General features: G+C 43.0%; 2 protein-coding genes and 1 long non-coding RNA gene across 5 annotated transcripts in view; 1 reads left to right on the top strand and 2 right to left on the bottom strand.

The window, feature by feature from the left end:
- Positions 1 to 2,909: 2,909 nt before the first annotated feature.
- On the top strand, positions 2,910 to 5,642 carry LOC121847146. The gene is made up of 3 exons (XR_006084045.1): positions 2,910 to 3,065; positions 3,258 to 3,348; positions 4,665 to 5,642. It is a non-coding gene; the product is annotated as an uncharacterized LOC121847146 (long non-coding RNA).
- Positions 5,643 to 7,526: 1,884 nt separating this feature from the next.
- LOC112259312 (potassium voltage-gated channel subfamily V member 2-like) lies at positions 7,527 to 11,296 on the bottom strand. The gene is made up of 2 exons (XM_024434028.2): positions 9,850 to 11,296; positions 7,527 to 8,219 (listed from the first exon to the last, which is right to left on the bottom strand). Exons 1-2 carry the CDS (start codon positions 11,143 to 11,145, stop codon positions 7,974 to 7,976), a joined length of 1,542 nt encoding a protein of 513 aa, XP_024289796.1. The 5' UTR covers positions 11,146 to 11,296; the 3' UTR covers positions 7,527 to 7,973.
- Positions 11,297 to 13,478: 2,182 nt separating this feature from the next.
- Positions 13,479 to 20,651, bottom strand: part of LOC112257498 (very low-density lipoprotein receptor) — a 31,370-nt gene continuing 24,197 nt past the window's right edge. Inside the window, exons 8-18 of one of the 3 annotated variants that reach the window (XM_024431112.2) lie at positions 20,471 to 20,596; positions 19,913 to 20,084; positions 19,430 to 19,651; positions 19,194 to 19,312; positions 18,948 to 19,087; positions 18,377 to 18,518; positions 17,781 to 17,930; positions 16,345 to 16,386; positions 15,740 to 15,820; positions 14,669 to 14,838; positions 13,479 to 14,439 (exon numbers count right to left, since the gene is read on the bottom strand). In XM_024431112.2, coding sequence (XP_024286880.1) covers positions 14,404 to 14,439; positions 14,669 to 14,838; positions 15,740 to 15,820; positions 16,345 to 16,386; positions 17,781 to 17,930; positions 18,377 to 18,518; positions 18,948 to 19,087; positions 19,194 to 19,312; positions 19,430 to 19,651; positions 19,913 to 20,084; positions 20,471 to 20,596 — 1,400 coding nt within the window. In that variant the 3' untranslated portion in view covers positions 13,479 to 14,403. The remainder of the gene's footprint in view (positions 14,440 to 14,668; positions 14,839 to 15,739; positions 15,821 to 16,344; positions 16,387 to 17,780; positions 17,931 to 18,376; positions 18,519 to 18,947; positions 19,088 to 19,193; positions 19,313 to 19,429; positions 19,652 to 19,912; positions 20,085 to 20,470; positions 20,597 to 20,651) is intronic. The other 2 variants (XM_024431109.2, XM_024431110.2) reach the window with 2 other exon arrangements.

Below are 20,651 nucleotides of genomic sequence, written 5' to 3'. Positions count from 1 at the left end.
TCCTATTTGAAGTCTTTTTAGAGAGTATTAAAAACAATGTTCTCCCTCCTACAATGAGTCCGGGGTTAATAACACTGATACCTAAGCCTAAAAAAGAAGTGCTGCTCATCGATAACTGGTGTCCAATTTGTCTTAATAATGACTAAGATATTAGCCTTACTACTTGCAAAAATAATTAAAGAAGTCCTGGATGCAATCATTGATAAAACAGTCAGGCTTCAGACATTTCTAACAATGCCAGACTAGTATTAGATATACTTGACTACTCAGACCTAATAACTGAGGATAGCTTCATATTATTTTTAGATTTTTATAAAGCATTTGACACAGTAGAGCATCAGTTTCTCTTCCACTCCTTTGAGAGACTTGGCTTTGGGGATTTTTCTTGTAAGGCTATTAAGACTCTCTTTGCAAATGGTAACTAATTGAAATATGGCACCTCACCTAGATTTGAGTTAAAGAGAGGACTTAGGACAACCTTGCCTATCTCTCTGTACCTGTTTTTATCACATCAATCTTCTTGTAAATTCTTTAAATAATAGTCCTGTACAAGGTATTTCCATAGCTGGTAAAGAAATTATTATACGCCTGCTGGCTGAGGACACTACACTTTTTCTGAAAGACACTAACCAAATTCCCATATCGATCAATGTGATTACAATCCTTTTCCAAAGCATCTGGTCTATATCTTAACATGAATAAATGTGAACTCATGGCTGTCAAAGATTGTGACACCTTCATATTATGGTATTCCAGTAAAAGAAGAACTTACATATTTAGGCATAACCATTACAAAGGATCAGAAGTCTAGAGGTTTACTAAATTGTAACCCTCTTATTAAAAAAACCAGAGGACGCTAAATCAATGGCTACAGAGGGACTTATCTTTAAAAGGTAGAGTCCTAATAACCAAGGCTGAAGGTATTTCTAGACTAACATATGGTGCTCTATCTTTATATCTTGACAGTAAAATAAGCAAGGAGATAGACCAGATGCTTTTCAACTTTCTTTGGAGAAACCGTACCCATTGCATTAGGAAAACTGTTGTAATGAACACTTGTGAGAATGGTGGACTGAATTTTCTGGACTTTACTACTTTAAATAATACTTATGATCAATTGGATAAAACAATTCCTAAGAAGACCCACTTCTATCTGGAATTGTATTCCTCATCATGTCTTCTCTACTTTTGGTGGCCTTAACTTCATGTTGTTTTGCAATTATAATATTGACAAATTTCCAGTGAAACTGCTTTTCATCGGCAGGTTTTCTTGTCATGGTTCTTAATTTATAAACACAATTTTTCTCCACACAGATATTGTATATGGAATAATCGGGATATATTGTATTAAAAAAAAAAATACTTATTTGTTTTTAGAATATTGGTTCCGAAATAATATCCTATTGGTGAGCCAACTGGTAAATGCAGAGAGTCTTTTACTCAGTTATAAGGAATTCTTATCACTTTACAAGGTCCCTGTAACACCTAAAGATTTTGCAATTGTTTTAGATGCCATTCCCTATGTTATTCAGGAACATGTCAAGACCTGACCCTCAGAGCCTACCTTCTATTGACCCTGTTGACTCATCAGTAGGAAAGATTTGTTTCTCTTTTGGTCCATTCAACAACAGAGCGATACGATCCTTGTTTCAGCAGGATGTTGTATCTATACCTTATGTCATGCCTTATTGGAATGGATTTATTGATAATATCTGTTGGAAAAAAGTTTGGATGGTGCCACACACATACCTACTTGTTAACAATATTAAGGAAGTTTCCTTTAAAAAGATTCATAAATATTATCCTGCCAAACACTATATGAAGAAGTTTAAGGAAAACATCAACTCAAATTGCTCCTTTTGTAATGACCACCCAGAAACAGCATTGCATTTTTTTTGGCATTGTATGCAAACTGTGGCAAGACATCAGTAGGTTTATAATTGAACACATTTATGAAGATTTTACACTATTGTGGAGAGATGTACTGTTTGGATTCTTTACATACAATAGAAATAAGCAGAAACATTTTTATGTAATTAATTTCATTATTCTTTTGGCCAATTGTCATATACACAAATGTAACTTTACAAACAGAAAACCACATTTTCGTACCCTACAAAAAGAAATTGAACTGTATTTTAAGACAGTTAAATGCTCTACTAACAAAAAAGCTGTTAGAATTGCAAGTATATGTATGTCCCTTAAGGTCCTTGTGTAATTGTAATGTGATATTGTACCCCCTAGCTTGATTGTCCATTGTTTGTAATTTATGTATGCTTGTGTTCCCTCATGTGCTTTATGTATATATTTGTTGTTAATAAAAAAAATATTGCTAGCTGTCACTTAAATGGGGAGGGACTGAAGCTCATTGGCTGGAACTCAAATTGCAAGGGGGCTGGCCCACATGGGAGAATGTTTAGGGAAAATGGCACAGCGTGACTTTCAAACAAGAGATTTAGTGGCTAATTGAAGTAAGACAGTAGTTCTGCTCAGAGGATGCATGTATGAACTACACATTGACACCAGCAGCTCAAAGCGGGAGGTTTAAAAAATACTTACAAATCGCCAAAGTTCCAGAGCATGTCCTTAAAGTAGGAGAATTAAGTATTCTCATAGGTGAGAATAGCAACGGTTTTGACGGCTCCATTTGGACTCCTGAGTGGCGTAGCAGTCTAAGGCACTGCATCTCAGTGCAAGAGGCATCACTACAGACCCTGGTTCAATTCCAGGCTGTATCACAACTGTCTGTAATTGGGAGTCCCATAGGGTGGTGCATTATTTGCCCAGCGTTGTCTGCTTTAGTGTTTGGGTGGGGTAGGCAGTCATTGTAAATAATCATTCTTAACAGACTTGCCTAGTTAAAATAAAATTGGGTTCGCTTTTTGTCTGTTTGGTCAGCTGTGGGATGATTGTACTGGCTTGGTATCAGGACTAAGGGTCAAATCTGTGGTGTCTCTGTTCTCTAGCAAGTGCTTGGTATTGTGTAAACATTTTTCTCATCTATGTCCTGTTCTATAGCTTCACATGGCTGATCGAATAAGACGAGATGGAGGCCGGGAGAGAAGGTATGACTGACCGCACATATCACCCAACATTTGTTTTATAAATAATATCACCTGTAGGCCTGACCGCACAAATATCACCTCACAGTTATGATCTTGACGTGGTACTCTCACAGACAACTGCAAAAATGGCTGTGGGCATGTCCATATTGCCTCGTGATTTGATTCTGTATCTTCCTGACCATGTCTCCACAGAGCATTTCTTCAGGGTCCTCTTGGACATGGTGGGTATGGACAAGCTGAAGACGTGGGCTGCAGTGAACCATGGGGCCATCGTGCTCTGTTGGTAAGTACCTCTACACTGTTAGATCCAATCCCTCTACCCAGTCACATAGCAAAAACTCCAGCACAATGGACTAATCCTGCAAAGCAAGCAAACTGGTGCTTAACTAAAACAAGTGTTAATAGAAGAAATGATTCCAGCTCCTACCGATTGAAGTTCCCCAATCTTGTTGATTCATATGCTCTGAAATTAGACTAAGATTACTTTGGTCTTAGTTACTTAAACATTTAAATCTTCAATGTTCTGCTTGTTATATCAGCCTAGCTGTTTGTTAGTTGCCAGTGAAGTTGAGTGTAAAGGGAGAAAAGGGCGGGGCCAGCTGGGGGTTAAGCATGTCTTACAGGGAGACTGTGTTTGTATTCATTCTCCATATCACTGGGTGATGTGGGTAAGAAAAGGGCAGGGCCAGCTGGGGGTTAAGCATGTCTTACAGGGAGACTGTGTTTGTATTCATTCTCCATATCACTGGGTGATGTGGGTAAGAAAAGGGCAGGGCCAGCTGGGGGTTAAGCATGTCTTACAGGGAGACTGTGTTTGTATTCACTCTCCATATCACTGGGTGATGTGGGTAAGAAAAGGGCGGGCACAGCTGCCCATTGTGAAACAGCAACAAGCAGTGGATTACATTTCAATTCCTTTCGTTTAATTTTCTGGTTTCTCTGCCACTTCCCTTCCTCCTTTTCACTCTAGCCCCCACCCCTTCCTCCTTTTCACTCTAGCCCCCACCCCTTCCTCCTTTTCACTCTAGCCCCCACCCCTTCCTCCTTTTCACTCTAGCCCCCACCCCTTCCTCCTTTTCACTCTAGCCCCCACCCCTTCCTCCTTTTCACTCTAGCCCCCACCCCTTCCTCCTTTTCACTCTAGCCCCCACCCCTTCCTCCTTTTCACTCTAGCCCCCACCCCTTCCTCCTTTTCACTCTAGCCCCCACCCCTTCCTCCTTTTCACTCTAGCCCCCACCCCTTCCTCCTTTTCAATCTAGCCCCCACCCCTTCCTCCTTGTGCCCATTGTCCTTCTGTAATCACTAAGACGTTAAACACAGACTATACTGCTTATAAATGAGAACCAGAAATCTAACATCAAATTATTTGATTTAATTATAGACGTTCACTTTTTCTTCGCTATTGATATTCATTTTAGTATGAGTAGAAATGTTACTACCCAGTATGAGATGTGGGGTAGGTGTAAAGGTTACCTTCAACAAGCTCTCTTGTTAGTGGAGGGATTGGCCAGGGTAGGCAGTCATTGGAAATACAAATTTGTTCTAAACTTTTAACCAGGCAAGTCAGTTAAATCATGTTTTGTTTGTTTCCTGAACAGTGCCGATGGGAGTGTTGCCGAGGAGATCAGGGAGGTATTAAAGGCCTACTACGCTTCAGAACTGTAAAGGAGTGGAAGTTCTGCTGAAGAAACTGGCCTGATACAGATACCATCTCACCAAAATTGACCCCCTCTGAGACATTTCACCAACTATTGTGACCTCACCAACTGGAGTCACAGGTTCTCATAACTGTCCCCCCCAGTCCTTTGACCTGACCATCCTGGTAAAATCCCTACTATGACATGAAGATGGAAAGAAATACTGATTTGTACTGCCTTTTGTCAAATTCATTTAGGTGTGCTTGTTTGTAAAGCGGTGGAGCAAGTATTTAAATGTAAAAGGCACAAATACTGGCAGTGTTTTTGTATAATCTTGTACAACTCATACCGATCAGTTACTAGCTGACCCAGGAGCTGGAATTAACTAAAAGAAAACATGTTATTGCAACACAAACTATACATTGGCAGAGAATGTCAGTAAGCAAATTTCCCCCCAAAATGTTTCTCATCTATAGAATATTAACCCTGATGGTTTGTGTGTCGTCACCTTTATGCCACGTTAAATCACCAAGCCGTGGTCCGGTCTGGTAGTCTCCTCATCTATGACGGAAGGAAGCCTGCATTCTCACTAGCAAATTCATTTAGTGGGCCCTGCTCAGGTTCCATCTGTCCTGGTGTCTGATCCGGACAGACCCAGTCAGACGAAACGGCTTATTTCTTCCAGAGACCTCACATTCTTCTAATCAGTAGAGGATTATCAATGGCTGCCTGTGTGGCTACTATTTGGGAGGTTTAGGCTCATGGCAGTAGTCGGACTTGCACTACTTTAGAGAATTTTGTTGACCAGTGAAGACAATTTGGGAATCAAATCAACATTGAGAGCTGTGCTGTTATTTTGATGATGCTCTTTTTAGCAAAAGGTCTGAAGTTGAAATACAGTATCAATGTCCAGGTGGCTGGTGAACCTTGTGGGTGACACTGACAGAGTTTATCAACAAATATTTTCCGGGAGGAAATGTTTGCTTATCTGAGAGTACTTGAGGTTTTCCAAACACACATGATCAGTGACCTACTCTTTTTAATCTTCTGGTGTGGAAACATTGCAAGCTGCTTCCATATTCATAAATCCGCTTTGGGAAGATTCAATCTTCCAGATACCCAGATTATTTAACCTGTCTGCAGATTCATCCAGATGTTGCATTTTGAACTTATTATTTCAGACCCGACCGGGTGCCGTTCTGCAGTGGATTATGTCTTCTTGTTGGGATAACATGGCCATAAGGACTGGAGGGGAATAGTGTGGTATACAAATATAGTTGAAGTCAGAAGTTTACATACACTTAGGTTAGAGTCATTACAACTTCTCCACAAATTTCTTGTTAACAAACTATCGTTTTGGCAAGTCGGTTAGGACAACTACTTTGTGCATGACAAGTAATTTTTCCAACAATTGTTTAGACGGATTATTTAACTTATTCACTGTATCACAATTCTAGGGGGTCAGAAGATTACATACACTAAGTTGACTGTGCCTTTAAAACAGCTTAGAAAATTCCAGAAAATGGATGTCAATTAGAAGCTTCTAGAGCCATGACATCATTTGAGTCAATTGGAGATGTACCTGTGGACGTATTTCAAGGCCTACCTTCAAACTCAGTGCCTTTTTGCTTGACATCATGGCTGATTTCTTTTGATTTTCCCAAGACCTCAGAAAAATAAATTGTAGACCTCCACAAGTCTGGTTCATCCTTGGGAGCAATTTCCAAACGCCTGAAGGTACCACAGTCATCTGTACAAACAATAGTACACAAGTATAAACACCATGGGACCACGCATCAATCATACCACTCAGGAAGGAGATGCGTTCTGTCTCCTAGAGATGAACGTACTTTGGTGTGAAAAGTGCAAATCAATCCCAGAACAACAGCAAAGGACCTTGTGAAGATGCTGGAGGAAACGGGTACAAAAGTATCTATATCCACAGTAAAACGAGTCCTATATCGACATAACCTGAAAGGCCGCTCAGCAAGGAAGAAGCCACTGCTCCAAAACCACCATAAAAAGCCAGACTATGGTTTGCAACTGCACATGGGGACAAAGATCGTACTTTTTGGAGAAATGTCTTCTGGTCTGATGAAACAAAAATAGAACCGTTTGGCCATAATGACCATCATTATGTTTGGAGGAAAAAAGGGGGATGCTTGTAAGCCGAAGAACACCATCCCAACTATGAAGCACGGGGGTGGCAGCATCATGTTGTGGGGGTGCTTTGCTGCAGGAGGGACTGGTGCACTTCACAAAATAGATGGCATCACGAGGATGGAAATTTACATGGATATATTGAAGCAACATCTCAAGACATCAGTCAGGAAGTTAAAGCTTGGTCACAAATGGGTCTTCCAAATGTATAATGACCCCAAGCATACTTCCAAAGTTGTGGCAAAATGGCCTAAGGACAACAATGTCAAGGTATTGAGTGGCTATCACAAAGCCCTGACAATCCTATAGAAAATTTGTGGGCAGAACTGAAAAAGTGTGTGCGAGCAAGGAGGCCTACAAACCTGACTCAGTTACACCAGCTCTGTTAGGAGGAATGGGACAAAATTCTTGAAGCTTGTGGAAGGTTACCTGAAACATTTAACCCAAGTTAAACAATTTAAAGGCAATGCTACCAAATACTAATTAAGTGTATGTAAACTTCTGACTCACTGGGAATGTGATGAAAGAAATAAAAGCTGAAATATATCACTACTATTATTATGACATTTCACATTCTTAAAATAAAGTGGTGATCCTAGCGGACCTAAGACAGGGAATTTTTACTCGGATTAAGTGTCAGGAATTGTTTAAAAAAACTGAGTTTAAATGTATTTGGCTAAGGTGTATGTAAACTTTCCACTTCAACTGTATTTCTTTCAAAGGCCTCATTTCTTCTGTATGAAGTCATTGATTCTAAATCTCACGTGTAGTTGAAGGATCACTTTAGATGAAAAAGAATAATGATATTACTTTGTCAGCAGTATTTTTGCTACAATGCAAGGTTGCACTCCCCTCCTTAGGAGCATTAATATCCAAGTACGTAATTGCATACACGAATCTCATGTTTGGCAATGAAACTATGCAAGCAATAAAAATCATATTGATAGGAGAATCCATTTCTAAAATCTGAAATGAACCATTTATACAGTAAAACAGATGCAGAGTAACTCCAGCTCCCTGGGAACCCCACTTGGTAGTGGCGTAAGTCACAAAATAACTTAATTGAATGGGAAGTCTCCCACAGTGATCTTAGAACATTCACCAGTGTGTCTATGGACAGCATTTGGTTAACTTCCTGGCCGCCCTCTTGGCGAACCTGACCTTGCCCCGAGCCTTCACTGTGGACGTGAACTCCTGAGACTTCAGCTTGGTGTAGTAGTCTGAGAACTTATTGTACAGGATGGAAATGGGCATGCCGTTCAAAATGACCCCAAAGGAGATGCAGGTGAAAGCAAACAGCCGGCCCAGGATGGTCTCTGGAAACATGTCTCCATAGCCCACAGTAGAGATGCTCACCTGAGGGAGAAGGCCAATGGTCATGTTATTTGTAAACACGAACGTAGTCTCTACTGAACTTGCTAACAATGCCAGGACCGGAGTTGACCCTTCATGATGTGTGTGAGTGCCACAGTGTTCATGACAGGCATGGGAGAAGGCCAAGGAGAGCCCATGTGAAAAGCTTTGTGTGGAGGGTTAATCAAAGGGAGGGCGAGTGAAGTGGTTTCTGAGTTTCTGGGGCTATATTCGCGGTCCTCCTGAAGGCTGTTGAAGCATTGTTAAATGGAATTACAGAACTAAGGGACTAGGTTAGTCTACAGTCAATGGACCTAGGACAGATCAATTTACATGTCCTTATCTAACACCTTCAATTAATTAAGGTGGAAGTGCCTCAAGGGGAATCCTTAAATACCTTTCCCCTGGCAGAGTTCAGCCGTCCTTAATACCATTTTGCACGTATTTACACTAGGTGTGCATAAACATTAAGAATGCCTTCCTAATACTGAGTTGAGCAGCAGCATTGCAGTTCTTGACAAACGGGTGCACCTGGCACCTACTACCTGATAGGAATTTTCTGAATAATGACTAAACAATATCTACATTTTAAATAGAACTATAACTAATTAAACTCTGTTTTATTATATCTGATTAACAATATTAATTAATAAGGAATGGATTGTGGAGCATGAAAGGGGGTAATTAAATAAAATAAATACCATTCCAGCCAGGTTAGAGGGGACTGGAATTGTGGGTTTTTAAGTAAGCAGAAAGGGTCGTTAACCTACGGTTGAACCGACTCAACTTAGCTCTGGGATGTTTAGATAAGGCAGTGTGTGTTTTCTTAGTTCCAGCTAATGGAAAACCTGTCTGCTGAATGGTGATGGATGAAAACTTCTGAAGTTTTATCTTGATTTAACTGTGTGTCTGGAGTAAGAGAGCAAAGGGGTGGTAATAAACTATTGAACTGTTGGGAGAAAGAACATTTTATAACCTACGACGTCATATTTTGTTTTGTATATAAACGGTTGTTTGTGGTTACATGGCAGCGCGCTCTGAGAATAAATACTATTATCTAATTTTGATAAGACTGGTCTCTGTCTATTTTATGCAAATAGGAAGTCAGTCAGTCTGATGGAAAGAGCAAGTGTTCTTAATATTTAGTACACTCAGTGTATATTTTAGGCATGGGAAAATAGCTTCCACATCAGCCCTAATTAAACAAGGTGGGGATATAAGGACAGCTACTTGCAATGTGAAAGTCTCTTAAAAGGCAACAGTGATAATAGGCTACTGTAGCTGACAGGGGTGGGATGAAGCAATTATTTCTGCCAGCATGTTGGTGACTAGGTGGAATTAAAATGTGAGTGAGCAGACATTATCATAATCCGCAGGTAACAATGAATCAATGTTGCTCAAAACTGTAAAACCCAAGTGTGTGTGTTGTCAACAGTACCAAATAAACAGAGACAGCACAGAGCAGGGCCAGAATGACAGTCCAGGATATGCAGTGTTATTGTAATAATATACCAGTTACTTGCTGGGACATAACAGTGAATGTTTCAAAATAAGGAAACTAATCAATTAAGTAATATAATAATCTTTAGCCAATTACTTATAATAACCAATGAAATAGTATGGGATTACTTACAGCTGCCCACCACCATGCCTGAGGGATGCTGGTGAAGTTGGTCTGATGGACATCATGCTCTACAGTGTACACCATGGCAGAGAAGGTGAGGATTCCCATGGCGATGAAGAGGAAGAGGCAGCCCACTTGCTGGTAGCACTGGCGCAGCGTGAAGCCAAATGCCCTCAGCCCCGTAGAGTGACGGGCCAGCTTCAAGACACGGAAGATCCTCATCAGACGCATGATTCTCAAAACCTGGCCCAATTTGCCCACCCGGCCCACCGTCTCGATGTCTTGGTGCTTCCCATAGTTGTCGGTCTCGAAGCACTCCAGCACCAGCTGCAGGTAGAGGGGTAAGATAGCGATCAGGTCCACCCCGTTCAGGACGCTTTTCCCAAAGCGCGGCAGGTCCGGGGTGGACACCAGACGCAGCAGGTATTCCATGGTGAAGAAAGCGATGCAGAAGGTTTCCACATACTCCCCATAGGTCTTCCCACTCAGCTGTCCCGTGGTGGTGGTATACTGCATCTCCTCCACCGTGTTCAGCGTCATGGCCACCAGGGACATCAGCACGAAGAAGCTGGAGGCTACAGCCATGAGCTTGGCAGTGACCGAAGAGAAGGGCTTCTCCATCAGGTTCCAGATGATGTGACGCATCTGGCCCAACGCCATCCCGTGGAACAACTCCTCATTCTCCTCCATCTCAACCTCTGCCTCCAGCTCCCTCTGGATCTTCAGCTGCTCACTGAGCTCGTCCTGGCGCTCCTCGAAGGAGATTCGGCAGCAGCGGTGTGTGTTCCTGATCCTCACGCCCCAGTAGTTTATCTCCTCCAGGAAGTTCCTGGGACACAGCTCGTCCTTGATCCAGAGGACGCCCGTCCGGTAGAAGTTGAAAATGTTGTGGAAGATGTCCGGGTCTCTGTCGAAAAAGAACTCGTTGTTCTGGACAATATAGTCATCACACAGGTCCAGTTTCCTGTTGTGGTCTGTGTATGTCGCCAGGCGGCCGATCCTGGTCTTGGGATACTTGGCAGCCACCCTGTAGGAGATCTGATACACCGTCCCACCCACGTTGATGTTCAGCATGTAGTTCTTCGCAGGAAAGGAGAGGCCTCTTGTCAGGTATGTCATTACATCTTCCTCATCTTTGTACTCTGCGTAGATGTCACGGCTGAGTTCTTGCATGGAGTTCCATGGTTTCACCAAGTTGTTCTGGGTGAAGGGAATGTTGTTGTCCTCCTCTGGGTCCTTGTATGTGGGGCCTGTCCCCCCGACTTTGTAGTTGGGGAAGAGGCTCTGTCTCCTTCTCTTGAGCATCCTGGAGGTCTGCACTAGGACCTGGTTAGACGCGGTAGCTCACGGAGTGGTGTGGTGGCATTAACACAGGTCTAATACACTCTCCTGTGTCACTTACAGCAGTATACCAGCAGAGAGAGAGAAACAACCCTGACCGTCTAATGTTGCTGACTGAGAGGATCTGGGTGCTTTAAGTTTTAAATACTAATATCCTCTTCCAGTCCCTTTCCCCTATTCGCTCTCTCATTCCCCCTCCCACCACCACCCTGACATCTTTCATTTGCCTTACATTTCAAATTCCCTATCCAGAGCAGGGGACTCTGAGCTGTATTATGGACTTCCTGGTTAGTAGTAAAGAGGTTAAGGATGCAGCATAAATCCAGCTTGAGTTAATGATTTTAACACTTTTCCATCCTGTTATTTCTGTTAATGTCCAGTGTTTCAGATTATGAAATATGACCTATAATTATTTACAATGAGTGAAAGTTTCTCCAAATATTGTTTTATGTTAAAAAGCAGCTTTTCTGTGTTTTAACAGTGTGGGCATATACTGATCAGTAAAAATATGAATGCGAGACCACTGATTGCTCTTTACTCATGGAGGATGAGATGGCCAATCATTTTTTAAACGGTCCATTTGAGGTTTTTTTTTTTAAAAAAAAAGCATTTTTCTCCAAATTATGCTTTGGCCACAAATAAGAGTATAGTATAGGAGTCAACAACATATTTGGGTATGAGTTAACATAATATTAACTTTTAAAGTGATATTCTCACTGGACAGTTACTTTAACAGCAGAAATTGACAGAAGCACTAAGGAAATCTTTCCGGTCATCTCATGAGATGTGCTTTCAACTTACGCTGCTATACATTCAGCTGCATATAGTTGTAAAAAAAATGATAGAGTATTATAATCATAGAGGCACAATAACACACCTCAGGCCTGATGTCTACTGGCATTAACATGCAGACTGGAGTCCGGTGGGGGCAGGACAACTCCAGCTTAGATCCGGCCAACTGCACTATATGCTATTTCGTCGCTCGCCACCAAGTGGCTCTAACCACTCTCCCATGCAAATAACTGAATGGCAAATTCCTCCACCTCTCTGTTTATTACCTGCAATGGAACTTTGCTGTGACCCTTTAATCCAATCTGGTGCAAACAAACTAGTTTAAAAGTGCTCTTCAGGAACCTGCCCTCCTAGCTTTGTGGAAATTGCTTAATCCAGTTAGCCTTTTTGCTGTACACACACACACAGTCCACTGAAATGCACATTTTTATTTTACCTTTAACTAGGCAAGTCAGTTAAGAACAAATTCTTATTTTCAATGACAGCCTAGGAACAGTGGTACCAACTGCCTTGTTCGAGGGCAGAATGACAGATTTTTACCTTGTCAGCTCTGTTGCTGGTCCAACGCTCTAACCACTGGGTTACCTGCCACCCCAAATATTAGCTTGAAAGATTGATCATCAGCCTCCAATATATTTTTCATAAGGGAAGGTAAACACTGTCTTGGTTACCTGGTAGTATTAGATGGGTTGTCTTTGGGATGATGATGCTGTGCATGATTTCCTGTACATCAAAGCTGACTCTATACTGCCACCTGCCTCTGCAATTGTTATAGTCAGGCACAGCTCAAAATGCAGTTGAAATAGGCTGTCAATCATTAAAATGTAGTAGCAATGCACTCTTAAATAGCTCCTAGAGCCACTACCTTAGACCCTCTAAACCCTCTACACAATAGGCTGTAGAGATTCTCTACCCTTTTCCGGAAGTGTGCACACTTGTTCACCATCCCCACAATGCATTTAAAAGCATTGAATATGTGCATGCATGACATTCTCACACCCATCATTCCTTTTGAATCAATAAGAGGTGTGTAAAGTGCACAATTCAGTAGAATGGTAAGAGAATCGGAATGTATCCCTAAACACATGGTGGTATAGGACAAGATCTAAGTTCTCAAAGTCAAGCAATGAGTTTTGAATGACTTATGGGTCTTGTTTTATTTGATCACGATACAGTATTTAGTCCCCACACTCTACAAGGTTGGAAAAGATCACAGCAACAGAACACCAAGGGTGTACTTGTAAATTCACCCTGGAGTGCGCTCTGGCCATTTGTAAATTCAGAGTTGATCCGAACGTTCTGATCTCACAACGGCAGTCAAGCACCCAAGCTAACTGGCTGTAATTAGCTAGCTACTTCCAGCCAAATGAGAGAACACCTCACTCTGACCAGTTTACTTGCCCTAGCAGAGCTGGTTAGGCTGTTCATGTTATCCAGAGCGACGAAGGTGACAAACTGTGCTGCTGGCAAGAATATAATTATTTTTTTTTGCCGATGTTTACTGACACAGGTCATATTCAACGGGTGTTGAGTGTTCGTAAATTCATCAGTTATGCTGCGCTCTGACAAGAGTGCTCTGAAACCAGAGTAGATAGCCAGAGTGAATTTACAAACACACCCTAAAATACAAAAGTTAAATCTAGTTTTAAATACATCTTACTCTACCCTGGTACTACAAAAATGTATACAATCTTATTTACAACGGAACATTTTATCAAAGTGCTTCAGTCCTGATTCTGTTCTTGGGGGAAGAGGGTTTATGTACAATATTTGACAAATGATGTAGTACCATCACATTCCCAATAGAGCTCATCTTCCCAAGCACAGAGTCGCATAAAAATTATTTAGAAGAATGTGCTTCTGGAGGTAATGTTCATAAGAAAAAAAACATACATATTTTATGACAGTACTGCCTAAAGTATGTTTTTAAATAAATATTCACAATAATACATGTCCACCGCATCACCACCCACACACATGTTCTGAAGTAACACAAGGTTCTACTGTATGTAGTAGAATCTTTGAAATGTTTTGGGGCTGAGGGAGGAATGGGGATATAGAGGCCAAGCTCCCAAAATCCCTTGACACACTAAGGCTGCGTTTAAACAGGAATGCCAATTCTGATCTTTTTTCCCCCACCAATTGGTATTTTGATCAATCACATATATTTTTCAGAGGTGATCTGATTGGTCAAAATACCAATGTGTGAAAAAATGTTTTAAAAAATGTAAAAAAATTCAATGGTGCTGCCTGTCTAAACGCAGCCGGAGTAGGACACAATTCATATTCACACAAATGACAAACATCCCCAGAACTGATAACTTAATGCTTTTCAGAAGGCATCTGGATGCAACTCTGCTAAAGAAACGGAGGTTGTTGGCAAGGAGACCAAAGCGTCAGTAAACCGATGGGGATAATTTGGAAGGTTGGTTATGACAAGTCATCTTCTGTATTCACCACTGATATCTGGAAGGAAGACAAAAGCACAATGGAAAGTGGTCATTCACAGAGAATCTAACCAATTAATAAGGGCTAAAGTGGTCTAGCTGCCAGTAACAATCCTTGCTTAAGATAAGCAGTTTAGTGGGTGGTAAATGTAAGGTCATCAGTCACAATGCAAAATGGTTTGGAAGTTCACAGGCAAGTAGTTATTTACGGAAGTGATGACTCCCAATCAATCAAGTAGGCTTCTTACTGCTGGGTATGTGTGGCCTATATTGGAGGTGTGCCTGTTGATATCTATGTTGAGGTCCTCTTCTGTGGTTTTCAGGTACACTGGATTGTCGAAGTTCATGCTCTTCTTATTCTTCAGCTGCCAGTTACGCCACATCAAGTAGCCTCCTGCTGCAGCCATGGCCAGCAACACTGGGAAGAGGCCAAAACATAAGGAATACTGTATTCGTTTTAAATGGTTAAAATCACGCTATCGAGAGCTACGGTTACCGGAGCACCTGTGCTACTCAAGGGTTACTTTAAGAAATCATGACATTCAATCAATAACTACTTGATAGATGAACATTGTCTGTTAATTGAATGATTAGAATATTCTGCCCTGAAACATGATTGTATGGAATTGATTAGAATGTATGAAATCATAATCAATAAATGTGTATTCCTAGTCAGAATTAGGGTAAAACAATATGCCTTTATGGTATTTCAAACAGACTGTCTGAGCTTGGTGCCGACCTGACTAGAGATTTGGGAGAGAACGGGGAGTATGTCTCAAGGACAAAGTCACCATCTCTGTCGGCTGGGAAGTGAGACAGACAGTGTGTGCATAGCAGGACATGTGTGTGCGTATGTTTGTGTGTATGTGTGTGTGTGTGTACGTATGTATGTTTGTGTGTATGTATGTGTGTGTGTATGTATGTGTGTGTGTGTGTATGTTTGTTTGTTTGTGTATGTGTGGGTGTGAGAAGTCAGTATAAAATGAATTGATTTGTATTCTTGACTTCAGAATGTTCCCGTGAATAAACATTTAACTGTGGTAGACTGGGCCTCTGTCTGTTTCCTTTTCTGTCAGTATCTTACAAATCCTGACATAACAGACTGAGGGTAACATAATTTAATTGGTAAATGAACAGGAGTATACAATTCTCCTGACACTACTATTAGCTAGGAAAACCATTGAAGTATTGTCCATCCACTCATTTATCATAAAGTTGAGTGGCAGGCCTTTAGTGCATGATTCATAAACAACTGCAGGGGTCAAAGAGAGGCAGAGCGAGAGGGAAAGAGGCAGAGCGGGCTAGGCAGTATCACTTACACACAGGGAGGATAGCCCAGGCAGCTGTAGATCCTCTAGCTGTGAAGTTCACCTCATGGATGGATGTACTGCTGTTGGCTTCTACAATAGAACATGTTAGTCTAAGAGTGTGAATCCTTTGATGGACCATTTTATTTAAAAATAAATCTACCAAAATGTCATACTGGTTCATGTCTGTTTTTCTCTATTAGTCTCTTATTGGGGTAAGATCAGTTGTAACCAGTATGGACACATTTTATACCAAGCACAACCTTGAGAGCTTAAAGTACAATACACTTGACTAGTCATGAGTAATGATCGGTGATATGAGTCAGGGTAGTGACCGGACTTGCAAACAAGTGGGTGAATGGAAGGGGGAACAAAGATGAGGACATGAGCTTTGTTTAAGGATATTTCCAGGTGGTCTGCTAACTGGGGTGGTTATGTGGTCTCTGGCAACCCCTTGGGGGTCAGCTGGGCTCTGGAACATTATATGGCCATCAGGACCTGGCAGGGCCAGGCTGACAGACCAGTGTTTTGGCACAATCATAGTCTAAGGAAATCTACCACTTTTTTCAAAGGGCTCAATGTACTGGCTCAATCAGGGAAGAAGAACTGGGTCTTACCAGAAGGGACAGGTTTGGGGACAACATTTGGCACTGTGGTCGCTTTGAACGAAACAAAACACTAGGATCAGTGCAACAAAAGGAATCTTACAAATTAAAAACATCCTAAAAAAAAAATCTGCCGAAAGAAATTACTTAAAAAGCAGGCTTATCCAATTAAATGCAATATTTGTTACTGCGATTATGGTATAGAAAGTACTAGATCTTGGTTAATGTCCGTGGGTGAGAGCTTCACTCCACTAGTACCGTCTAACCAAATTGGACCACTATCGCAAACAAAATGAAAAGCACACGACCGGATAGCCTAGCCTTCCATCAATAACCAGGCAAGACATTCAATTCATTCTGTTAGCTTCTATGTGGGTTTAAAACGTGTCACTTTCTGGATCAAATCTATAAAGCTGTATATAAACCACTCAAGTGACAGGTGTCCCTCTCATTGGACCCTACGTCACCCCCATTCCCTCCCCCAGTCCCCTCTGCGTCCTGGGTGGTTTATTCACTCAGAGGGAGTTTAAAAGCCTGGCGCCATCTCTACTATATACACAAACATCAGTGATTTGGAAGAGGAAGAAAAGAGCATGGAGACCAACGCAACACACAGACTTCAGCAGAGCAGAAGAGAGCAGGGGGGTGGAGCAGGGTGAGCCAGGAGCAGAGGAGAGCAGGGGGGTGGAGCAGGGTGAGCCAGGAGCAGAGGAGAGCAGGGGGTGGAGCAGGGTGAGCCAGGAGCAGAGGAGAGCAGGGGGTGGAGCAGGGTGAGCCAGGAGCAGAGAGAGAGGGGGTGGAGCAGGGTGAGCCAGGAGCAGAGGAGAGCAGGGGGTGGAGCAGGGTGAGCCAGGAGCAGAGGAGAGCAGGGTGAGCCAGGAGCAGAGGAGAGCAGGGGGTGAGCAGAGGAGATCAGGGTGAGCCCAGAGGAGAGCAGGTGGGTGGAGCAGGGTGAGCCAGGAGCAGGTGGGTGGAGCAGGGTGGGTGGCAGAGGAGCGCAGGGTGAGCCAGGAGCAGAGGAGGCAGGGGGTGGAGCAGGGTGAGCCAGGAGCAGGTGGGTGGAGCAGGGTGAGCAGGGTGAGGCAGAGGAGCGCAGGGTGAGCCAGGAGCAGAGGAGAGCAGGGGGGTGGAGCAGGGTGGGGCAGATGAGAGCAGGGTGGGGCAGAGGAGAGCAGGGTGAGCCAGGAGCTGAATGTAGGCAAACAGGCAGACTCAGTCCGGATACAGCGGTCAGTCTTCACAAGCAACACATTTGAACTGCCACCCACAAACACCCTCTTACTTAGATCTGCCACACAGAAAGGGAGGAGAGAGAAATGCTTGGGTGACTCAGAAGCAGAATGAAAGGCCTCTAAAGAGACAGAGGGCTTCTGAAAACTCACTCAGCATCACAGCACAGTTTAACCCCTTACTGCCCCACCTGATCGGGCTAATGTTACAGTACTTGCCTGGTCTGCAGTGAAGGGCGTCTGAGGCTAGCGTCTGGTCTTGGGGACACGCACATGTGTACTTGGGGGAGTATTTGTTGATCTGTGGCGCTGGCAGGCACATGTAGGCACAGCCTCCGTTCAGACCCTTCTCATTGCACCAGTTTGTTCCTGTGTGGGATCAAACGTGAGGAAGCCAGTTAGCCATTGCTCCATATTTCTAGGCTTCATTATGTAAAGTACCATTGCTACTTTGCCTGTAAAAAGTCAGATGAACTTCAGCACTCCTACATGACAGCATGTTTATAGCCAGTTATAGGTAAGGGTCAAAAACAAGGATCCTGCCATGTAACGTTACTGTAAAGGAACAGCATACCACAGAGGGTTATAGGGGTCAGGGGAGTTGACTTAAGAGGGTTACGTAGGAGTGTGGCGGGGAACTGTGAATGTCCGAGTGGGAGCCAACAAAGCCCTCCCAAGCCATTGTGTTCTAGACTAACCAACACAGCAGCTCAAAGCCCTGTGTTCTAGACTACCATAACCCTCCCAAACCTCTGGTCATGCCAACTCCTCTCCAAGCCCGTGGTCAGGCCAATGCCCTCATCTGGCAGCCTTACCGGACAGCTGGATTAGCTCATGGTAAACAATGATGTCCTGCGGCTCGTTCAGATTGCTTGCCAGGGTAATCACATCAGACCCTGTGAACTTGTTTGCTCCGTAGATCGCCTCGTTTTCCCCATCTGTCCAGAATACTCGATCCTGAAACAGTCACAGTCACACTCTTAACCCCAGAGCAAATGCCAGAAGATGGCATGGGACCCATGCTTCAGAGAAGGAAAGACCATTGAAGACTGAAAGGCAATTTATTCTAATACTCTGCCAGTAATTCTGTTAAATGCCACAGGAGGTCAATGTTATTGACCCCACACACAGAGCAAATCATAGACTTTACAGTTGACAGAAAACCAGTTACAGTATGATGAAATCAACTAACTGCTTCAAACAGGGTTTCAGCAAATGACCAAGTATGAATGTCAATAGAAACATGAGTTTGCTTGGTAAAGTGTTTGCTCTGCTCTGTAACATCAACACATAAGAAAACCAATCTCAAACATCAACTGCCCTGCCAATATACTACATGTAAACCATCCCAACATCAGGGCGCCTCCTTGCATCCCATAGTCGCACCTCGAACACAGTGAGCGCAAAGGGGTGAGCCAGGTAGTCTGGGGACTGCAGCACTTTCCTACGGTTGTCGCCGTTCAGGTCCACGCTACAGAGCATGTGCAGCTTGGAGTCCACCCAGTACAGTCTGCTCTTGATCAGGTCTGAGAAGGGAAGGAAATTCATAGGTGTATCAAACCCTGTAGCCATGAAAGCAGTTGAACCGCTTCAAAATGTTAAATGCAAATTAGGTTTAACAGTCTGACCCACCTAGAGTGATTCCATTGGGCCACTGAATATCAGTCTGGACCAGGACCTGCCTGTCAACCCCGTTCATACCAGATTTCTCAATCTTCGCTGGTTCACCCCAGTCTGACCAATAGAGGAATCTAGAACACCAGCCGAGAGAAGATCAGCAGCTCAGAAGGAGTAGCTCCAATTATGAGGGTACAAAAAAAAAAAGAGGAAACAGAAATTTGGACCCCAATACAATATAGTAACTTTACCCAGAAAGTGGATCCACAGCGATGGATGCAGGCTCTTTCAAACCACTGCTGAAGAGAACTTTCCGCTTGGTGCCGTTGAAGTTGGCCACTTCAATGGTCTTGGTGCCGAGGTCTGACCAGTAGATGTTGTTATAGATCCAGTCCACAGCGATCCCCACAGGTGTCACATTATCAATCACCTTCACATGACTTCCTACATCTCCTCTCTTATCCAACACCGTGCTAAATGGGGGGTGAGAAACATGTCAGTATTTGGTATGAGTTTCCCCATAATGACCCCAAACCCTTGTTCATAGTGTTGGAGGTTGAATAGCTGGTCAGTGGACATATGCTCAGTGAACTTTACCCTTCTTGGTGCTTACTAGGTAAAATGCTTTCAAAAACAAATAGCAACAAGATGTTAGGGTAAGGTGAAGAAAGTCTATCATGGGGGCAATCTTTGGGGTTTCAACCTCATCTTATGGGGCTGGGACTTGTCTCTACCTAAAGATGGCCCTCTGGCTCAGGTCTGCCCAGAAGATCCTCTGCTGGGTGAAGTCTGCATCCAGTGCCACTGTGTTCCGCAGCTGCTCCACAATCTGGGTGTACTCCCTCCGCTCCAGACCCAGCTTCCGGATGTCCCTTCGGTTAGTGAAGATAAGACAGGGTTCCTTGCCTTGTGGGGAGGAGGAGTCACAGACACTCTAATAATGACAATGCAATGGAGCCCTTTAGGTCTGTTCTGTCCTCATGTTAGAACAATGAATCACAAGTCAGTCAGACGGCACCAAAACATCCCAGCTGCACTTCTCAGATCAAGGTTGTTGTAGTAAATGACATCACTGCTATTCTGTTTGAACTTTGATTCCAGTATAGTGGTGTATTAGAATATTAAAAGCTGCTTGAGAATTTAAAAAAATAAAAATAAATATGAAGTGCATGTTGGATCTGATTAGCTCTGACAAATGAGTGATGCTACTTCCCTCTAGCTCTGACATCTGCTTCTACATGTGCTCCTGGGGCTACATTATGGTGTACACAGGACAGGGTGAGCCAACTTACCCACAGCCTTGCACACTCCTGTGGTGGGGTCCATCTGGTAGCTGTTGTGGCACTCGCACTTATAACCTCCCTTCAGGTTGATACAAATCTGACTACAGATCCCAGGGTTCATACATTCATTGATGTCTGCAAGGAGGGTGGGAAAAACAGGAAGTCACCCAAACAGTAGGAAGTCAAAATG

The sequence above is a fragment of the Oncorhynchus tshawytscha genome, linkage group LG09, assembly GCF_018296145.1.
Source record: "Oncorhynchus tshawytscha isolate Ot180627B linkage group LG09, Otsh_v2.0, whole genome shotgun sequence".
NCBI classification, from domain to species: domain Eukaryota; kingdom Metazoa; phylum Chordata; class Actinopteri; order Salmoniformes; family Salmonidae; genus Oncorhynchus; species Oncorhynchus tshawytscha.
Note: the sequence above shows the minus strand (reverse complement) of the source record. Positions and strands in the feature narration are given on the sequence as shown.

What these genes read in the sequence shown, in the direction of transcription:
- LOC112259312 (XM_024434028.2), bottom strand. Translation starts at nt 11,145, where the DNA reads ATGCTCAAGAGAAGGAGACAGAGCCTCTTCCCCAACTACAAAGTCGGG. An exon ending in AGGCATGGTGGTGGGCAGCT is followed by an intron (nt 8,220 to 9,849) that starts GTAAGTAATCCC and finishes CTTCTCCCTCAG; the next exon opens with GTGAGCATCTCTACTGTGGG.